The following is an 8,229-nucleotide window of genomic DNA, read 5'->3' as shown; positions in this document are numbered from 1 at the left end:
TACGATACACCACTGACGGAGTAAAACAGACACGCTGACAGTATCACAATGCCATTTGAAGGCATAAGCAAGGAAACATTACACATGACGCTGTCTGTCCTTGCAAACTCGATATATACGTACAGACACTGCAGGCCACATCGGTGCTAGTAGTCTATGGACAACCAGATAATCGGGCGAGCATGCGGCGTTCCGTGAGGTCTAATCGTGAAAGAACGGGTAGTACGTTATAACGAAAATACCATCCATTGGAGTTAGCCACGTGCCGTTGTTCATTTTCATCACGCGTAAGCAGCAACACGCAATAGCGGCGATTTATGTACAGCACTCGGACAGATCTCCATCAGGGATATCGTCCCAGACGTCGGGGAGGTAGCTTTGGTCATCTGGGACATTGGTTCCTAGGTTTGCGAGGGTACCCTGAGCCTCAGTGAGATGGTCACGGGCGTCAGGGAGGTCCTCCCGGACTTCAGAGAGATCGAGATCGTCCCAAACATCGGAGACGTCCTCCCGGACGTCGGGGTCCTCGTCCCAAACGTCGGGCAGATCATCCCAGTCACTGGAGATATTCCTGTCCGAGCCGGTGTTCGGTTCTGTAGCTGGGGCGGTGACCGGCTCTGGCAACTCGCCTGCCTCCTGCAGCTCCCAGTCCTGAACACCACAGTCGGGGAACACAGCACCAGGGGCGGTCGCCGCGTGCCTCCCGGCCGGCGCCGGCTCGGCCAGCGAGGCGGCCGACGCCATCTCCGAGTCGGTGGCGCCGCAGTCGGGGAACGCGCCGGCCTCGTCGCCGTCCCACTCGTCCAGGCGACGCCAGGGCAGCAGACGGCCCGGCAGAGCCCGCTCGTCCGACCGGAAGCCTTGGCACGCTGGGTCGTGGCACTTCTGGTAAAAGCTTGCCTCCCGCACGTTCACGACCACGATGATGTTGTTGCTGCGGTGCCAGCGGCCGACGTTCTGGCAGAAGCGATAGCCGACGATGTCGTACACGACGCGCTCCGAGTCGGCGAAGTAGGTCCAGCGCCGCACGCCGCCCGGCGCAACGAGGTCGCGCACGAACCGGTCGATCTCCAGGTAGGGCGAGCACGAGCCGCCGCCGCCGTCCACACAGTCGCCGGGTGGGACGGCGGTGAGGGGCCGCGTCGGGGCGGCGGCGTCGCTCCGCCCGTGGTGGACCAGCGGCTCGGGGTCGCATTCGATGTAGGACACCAGCGAGTCGAGAAAGAACGCCTCTTCCGAGGAGATGTCCCGAGGGTCGCGAGAGGCTTTGCTGCACTGATGTGGGGTGTATTGGTTGTGCACGGATTTTACAAGCGGCCGCCTTTTGCCGAATTTTGATGACTTGTACACCCGGAAGTTCCTGTTTTTTGTGTACACACATTCGTCACAGAAAAGACTGTGCTCAGAGCTGGATGTCACCCTAAGAGTGTTCAGTTCATCTTTACTAAATTCCTGCAATCCCAAACGCGTTAAGTCTTCCATTCTGTTATGCAACAGACAGGCCTTCACCGCGCCACAGATGTCCTTGACTAGATTTCCAACATGGTTATTATCTTTAAACACTAAACCCTTACTATTAAATATGAGATGCCTGCTGAACTTCTTATTCGACGAGGCGCACAGGTCGACCACGTCGCGTCTCGTGCACTTGATCTGGAACAGATGGTCCACTGCTGCCGCGATCATCCTGATGAACAGGTCCACCATGGCATCGCCATCCCGGTCGGCGTTCAGTGTCCTGTCGAACTCCAGGTCCAGATAGAGCTTACAAGGTACGCCCTGCCGGATCACCTCGTACGTGCAGCGGTGCTCGGGCTGCTTCTGCACATCACACCGCCAGAAGACGTTGGGGTGGCAGACGAGATAGACGCGCCGGCCGCCGCCGCCGGGCGCGCGCTCCTCACAGCCGAACACCATCAGCTGCAGGCCCGGGCTGGCGGCGGCCGTGCGCAGCGCGTCCGCCTGGCGCGGGAACACATGCCAGGCGGCGGCCGGACCGAGGAGAGTGGGGCGCGGCCGAGCGCAGGTCGGCGTCCGGCTGAAGCGAGCGATGTGCTGCTCCAGTTGTGCTGCCACTACCTCCAACTGGTGGTGGTTTGAGCCATAGAAGGATTTGACTGGTATCCCAGACATGGCTCTCTTTGACAAACATCTGCAAGCAAAGGTGGTGATTGGTATATCAACAGCAAAGTAACCTTATCCATACAATATCGCACATCTGAGCAGAAGTTTCTTAGTTTCATCCTTAATTTTGAATTTCAACTGAGTTGTTGTGGTGCTATTGTGGTGTTCATTCCACAGTCTATCTTTAGAAGACTTACAACAGCAATAAGTGGAAAAATGGCATGGTCACAGATTGAGCATGGGCTAGACCAGTGGGATTTTAAGGCACTGTGGAAATAAAATAACCTTATCTTCAGATGTAACCATGCCTCAAATGTTACTCAGTGTCCTTTTTTGGACTCATTCTATATGGAAACACTAATAAGCTCACATGCCCGAAGCTACTGGGGTCCGGAGTCCAGATTCCAACAACCGCAGGACATAGTGACCATGCCCATGGTCTTCCCCAGTCGACCCATCTTGTGTGGTCAGACTCCGCGGGCTGATCTGGGTGGATAGGTACTTTCCCACAGAGAGGACCTTTCCACTTACCCGTTCAAATATTAGGTAGGGACACGCCTACCACTCCGACCTAAAGACGTCTGATGTTCCAATTGTGGCTTCAGGGCTCAATTGCACGAACCTCTGCAGACGGCAATAAGCAAAACAATTTCACCGCATTCTTGCAACGTGACATCAATCACAACAAAACAACACTCAATCGTCTCTCATGCGTCAAAGTTCTTGTATTGGGCGGTAAATTTCAGCGAGATGTGCGTATGCAGCTCGGTATGTCTAGGGCTGCACCTCGCGGTACACACACTAATCAGAGTTCTTGAGAACATTTCACAACAAATTATTTTATTTTGCATAATGAAAAAAGTTTCATTATAAATTAAATTAAATTTTTTGATATCCTGATTACACACAATATTTTCAAAAAATGACTAAGCGTTCGTGTCTTATTTACTCGTACTGCCAGTTTTCATTAACGTGTACGCCGGGAAAGTATGTCAGCTCCTGTTCTCGGCAGACGGTATCCCCGTAACATTTCGAAGCGGCGTCTCGTCCGTGATCCCTATGATGTTTTGGATGGGTTGGTCCTTGTTATTTACCACGTTGCCTCAACTGCTAACAGAACACCCCGCGCAGCGTGGAATAACGGAGCGATAAAGTGCGTGAAGAACTGTAAACAAACTCATCCTAACCGTGTTAATCTAGATGGTGCCAAAACCGCCAAAACCGTGCTTATGTGGCCGGACTGTTTTGCAGTCCATGCATAGCAGCTACTGTGATGTGTTTTAAGGCTTGCTGTTCATGAGAGGTTGGGAGGCAGTGGTGGTATAGTAGTTAGGGTGCCTGGTTGTGAACCTGTTGGTCTTGGGTGCTGGCCCCTGCCATGCCACTGCAGCATCCCACAGGATTCCTAATAAAGGCATCTGTCTTGATGTAGCCCTGACAGTCAGTGAGGCATAAAGCCCCAATCATTATTACCTGAGGTTGACAGGCAGAGACCCATTCTGCTAAAACATCCACTGCCCTGTATGCCCATACGACGTTGGTCATTCAGTGTGCTTAATCTCTTGCTTGAAGGTGCCAATATCAGGCTGGGCAAGACTGTTTGCACAGAAAAATATTTTATGTAAAATCTATTTTCAGAGTATGTGTGACTGAAATTGCCTGACAAGTCTTGTGATGCCTTCAAGTTTTGGTTCTCCACACATTTAAATCTGTGGTGACATTGTGCTAAACAATGAGCACTCAGACTTGCGGCATATATGCTCTTAATTGCTTCTGTGATATCATTGCTACACCATACTCTGGCATGTTTGTCAGACTCAGACATGGCCAACATAATATTTTTTTTTTGTAATCTGGGCAGGGGCCCACATTTTTTACTATGCATCATAAAACAGCATGTGAGGTCATATTGCTACCACCACATTTTTCTGCTGGAATCTGCCTTGGTTATGCTGTTTGCACACTAGGCTATGAATATATGGACCTGGTTTCATGTGTTGAAGTGCAGTACCTGTTTCAAGTATTTTGAGTATTGAGATGTTTGCATGGTAGCCCATGTTGATGTATCTCTTTGTCCCACATGCTCTTCATGATGTTTACTGATGTCTTCCAGCACAGCACCATCATACCATCAGGGTACCATCACTATCCTGTCATTGTGTCAGCACCACATAAGGGTAGCTGCTCTGGTTGTTTGGCTTGCAGGAATGATCTTGCATTTGTTTAATTTCCTTGTTTTCAGAAATGGAGTCCCTCCTCTCTCAGGATTCTCAAGATCAAGTAAATCTTTACTTTGTGTTACCAAAAAACACTTCAGAAACAACATGCAGTGAAAAGTTAGGATCATGTTATCAGGTACAGTTGATTGCATGCAGTGATATTTTTCTATGTTGAGAGTTAGAACTGTTATTTACATAACAAGATATGTTTTATTGGATGTGTGCAATTATGGGATTTGATGCATGTATCAATGTGATTAAATGTACTGAACCATAAGACAGAGATTGTGGTTCAAAAACTTTCATGGAGGTCTGTTTACATCATCCATTTATTTGCACATGCTTGGTTGGCCTTGAACATATATTTGTCTTTGATGCAAAGCAGGTTGCAAATACATGTTGCTGATGATGTGATCAGTGCTTGGAAAATATTTCAATGATGTGTCCTTTTATGGTAAGCCATGACACTTTCTCAGTGTTTTTTTCTGAATAAATAATTAAAATAGCATGTTTGGCAGATTTATTTTGGTGTGCGCTGGATCAGCATGGACACATGTCAATATGCTCCACAGTGCAATTGTGAGTTGTATCTGCCTTGACCCAGCATTGACCAGGGGTCAAATCTGCTCCCCCCCCTGTCCAATAGTCATCATGATTCCAAAGTGCCTTGAGATATCGCTGCAAAATTATCAGTGGCTGTCAGTTAATGAGGTCTATGTCTTCTGCTGAAATAAAGAACTATAAGGTCATATTAGGTCAAGAGTGAGTGACATCAGAGTGGTGTCATGTTGGCCATTTTTAATAAAAGAGCAAAGTTGTGGGCAAATCAACACAAAAGTTGAATGAAAGAACATATCTTACATTTGTCGATGGGAAATGGAAGCCAATTAGCACATGGAATGCACATGCCTTGTCATTGTGTTGTTACAGTTTTGTGCTTTGAAATATTGGCACCCAAATCAGAAAAATGGTGATGAAAGTACCATAAACATTTTTTGGTCTCGTCAAGAATGATGAAAACGGAAAATGTGTCCTAGATATGACTATGAAGGATGTCTGTGCCAAGTTTCAGACAATGATGTGTATCATATGTTGCCCTAGCCCACCCTAGCTGGCGTTGGGAGTCAGATCAGCAGCGGTGACTCGGTGATGGTACGGCGCAAGCCATTTATCAGGTGCACACGCAAACCGGCTACTGTGTGACTGGCAGCCGGGCTGATGGATATCAGATTGCGCCGTTTGCAGCACTGAGCTGTCAAAAACAACTCAAAAACCGATTCAACCGCCTATTCACCACCGAGGTCGTCCATTTAACCTTGACCTTAGACGTTTTACGAACGAATATCAGCCCTTGCTCACGTGTTGCATACCCATAATTCCGGCTAAGCTTTTCCACCTCGCCTTCAGATGGTTTAGATATGACGGGAACAAATAGATGAAAATAGATATGCAGACAAAGGTCTCGGCTCTTATTTGCACTGCACAGGACCTTGGCTCGAGGTCCGGTATGGTGCACGTGACAATGGAGACCTTCCTATGAGGCATGTTTGATCAGGGTGCAATGATTGCACACGTTAAGCTACACTTCTAAATGAAATGTGTGGTGGGAGAGGTCATTTATTCCAAATAAGCTGTTTTTAGAATTTGACCTTGACCTTAGACTTTGATACACACGTGAACTTAAGTTTGATGTGTAGTCTGAGACCGCACGCCACGGCGCTATCGATTGCTATCTGAATTTTTTAATTCGGAAGCATGGGGGGGGGGGGGGAATCTGCCCCTCCTGTCAGTGATGTGCCGGTGAGGAGCCCTGTCAATGCCGGGTTACACCATGAAAATCCCGTCATTCACTATTTTCAGATATTTAAGATCGTGCCTTATTCTTTACCATATCAGCTTGGCTGTTAGGAGTCCATCTGACTATAGCTGCTGGTTCTTGAACCCACAGGCCTGTTTGGACATTGGATTCCCATGCAACTGGATTAAGGAGGAAGATGTTCTTCAGAAGCATCCTGTCAAGGCAAGACGTATTCATCTGCGACCCATTTGAAGGCGTGGCATTTGAATATTTGTCTTCAGGCAAATTTAAGTGTGTGTAAGTTATTTGTGCACATTGGAAAACTGCATATTTCAACGATGTTCGTTATGTTTTGATCATGAATTAGTCCGTCTCATGGCCCACTTGATGAGGGCCTTCCTATTTGTCCGGCTCTTGCGGGGTAGGTTTGATTTGCTTTAGGCGCTCGCTATCAGTCGCCGACTGGTAAAGCATGTGTCCGGTTGCAACAGCTGCTCTAAAAATCTTAAGATCACACTAAGGTGCGTCCATTCAGCACGTCAGCGGGTAGTGGTAGTATTCAGCTGGGTGCTTCTCCATCTGCTCCTGTCAGCCGGTGACACGTTTGTGGTCGGTGTTCAGCAGAGTGCTGGGGCCGCCCTGCCTGCTGGCCTGCCTCAGCCGCAGTGAGCCGGTACCCGAGCTGCCCTACCCGCTGGTACGCCGCCGCCATGCGGGGCTGGTCATCACCTCCACCGGCTTCCAGAAGCTGGAAAAGGTGAGTCAGCTCGAGGCGGACCCACGTCCTCCCCGCAGTGCCAGCGGAAAGAATCGTGTCACTTAGGCGATGCAGAGTGCTCTCCGCGGTAGCGGTCCCCCGGCCCGTCAGCTGGTGGGCGGCCAGTCGGCGCGTGTGCCGGCGCTCACGTGCTCCGTCTGTTGTCAGACCCGGCTGCAACGGCTGGTCAAGCTGATGTCGGGCGTGTACTCGAGCGACTTCCACGAGGGCGTCACGCACCTGGTAGCCGGTGTCGTCGCCAGCCCCAAGTACCAGGTGCGCCGTGCCGGGCCCCGGCCGGGCGGAGCTGCGCATGGTCGCGTTCGGTCTCAGAACGGCCCGCAGCCCGGACCATCGTAGGCAGCGAGGTTAAATGTGCCGCGATCGGTGAATGCTATGGACTGGTTCGCACTCAGGTTCATGGCACTCCCTTTTACGGGTCAATGCCAAGCGAAATGTAATGATAGTCTTTCGTGGGCATTTTGCGTTCGTGAACCCTCGCATAGGTTCTGTATTGGACACTGAGCACTGAACAGCACTGCTGCTGCCAATCTCATCCGGGCGACGATCGTCGAAAGCGTGTGTTTGTGCGATGGTCCGGCAGGTGGCGGTAACGCGTGAGGTGCCGGTGATGCGCGCAGCCTGGGTGGACCGGGTCTGGGAGGCCAGCTGCCGACAGACCGTGCAGGCCACCGACCCGCAGTTCGCCGACCTCACGTGCCCGCCCTTCCAAGGCTCTTCATCTGCGTCAGCCAGCTCAGCAGGAAGGACAAGGAGGCCATCAGGAAGATCATCGAGAACAACGGTGCGAGCCGCTCCAGACTCAAGGGACCGCTGCTGTGATGCGACCGTCTGTCGGTAGGATGCGAACACAATGACCACATGTCCGGGGGTGTTCGACGTCTGTCTGTGCAGTCACTGTGATACCGGGGTGCCATCAGCAGTAGGCCGGCTCAGCGACTGATCTAAAGGCATCACTGTTCCGTGCAGGTGGGAGCTACATGACTCAGCTGGAGTGCGAGAAGACGAGCGTGCTCGTGTCGCCCTCTATGGACGGCGAGAAGGTCACTTTTGCCCGTCGGTGGCAGGTAAGTCCTTACCTATCGATGTTATGGTCGGAAGCACCATTCCACAATGTTTGCTCTGTATGTGGACAGAACTTCAGTGATGACCTTAGTGTAAAGAGGTTGGGACTAAGGGATACAAGGTAGTGGCATATGCATGAGTGAGACTAAGACTATAGTCATTTGCTCTGCCAACTGAAAACATTGCTGTGTATGCTGCTGTGGGGGCTGCCTGGTAGTGATGTGTGTGGTGTGCTGCTCCCTCAG

General features: G+C 50.7%; 1 protein-coding gene and 1 long non-coding RNA gene across 2 annotated transcripts; one reads left to right on the top strand and one right to left on the bottom strand.

Annotated features, from left to right (window-relative positions):
• Positions 1-146: 146 nt before the first annotated feature.
• LOC119111601 (DNA-directed primase/polymerase protein) lies at positions 147-1,917 on the bottom strand. Its single transcript, XM_037235409.1, has 2 exons — positions 780-1,917; positions 147-154 (listed from the first exon to the last, which is right to left on the bottom strand). The coding sequence occupies exons 1-2, from the start codon at positions 1,915-1,917 to the stop codon at positions 147-149; spliced, it is 1,146 nt and encodes a 381-aa protein (XP_037091304.1).
• Positions 1,918-3,149: 1,232 nt separating this feature from the next.
• LOC119111165 (uncharacterized) lies at positions 3,150-6,363 on the top strand. The gene is made up of 3 exons (XR_005095581.1): positions 3,150-3,277; positions 4,367-4,479; positions 6,292-6,363. It is a non-coding gene; the product is annotated as an uncharacterized LOC119111165 (long non-coding RNA).
• Positions 6,364-8,229: the final 1,866 nt, after the last annotated feature.

The sequence above is a fragment of the Pollicipes pollicipes genome, unplaced genomic scaffold, assembly GCF_011947565.3.
Source record: "Pollicipes pollicipes isolate AB1234 unplaced genomic scaffold, Ppol_2.1 Scaffold_7261;HRSCAF=8764_pilon_pilon_pilon, whole genome shotgun sequence".
Taxonomy (NCBI): domain Eukaryota; kingdom Metazoa; phylum Arthropoda; class Thecostraca; order Pollicipedomorpha; family Pollicipedidae; genus Pollicipes; species Pollicipes pollicipes.
Note: the sequence above shows the minus strand (reverse complement) of the source record. Positions and strands in the feature narration are given on the sequence as shown.

What these genes read in the sequence shown, in the direction of transcription:
- LOC119111601 (XM_037235409.1), bottom strand. Translation starts at nt 1,917, where the DNA reads ATGGTGTTCGGCTGTGAGGAGCGCGCGCCCGGCGGCGGCGGCCGGCGC.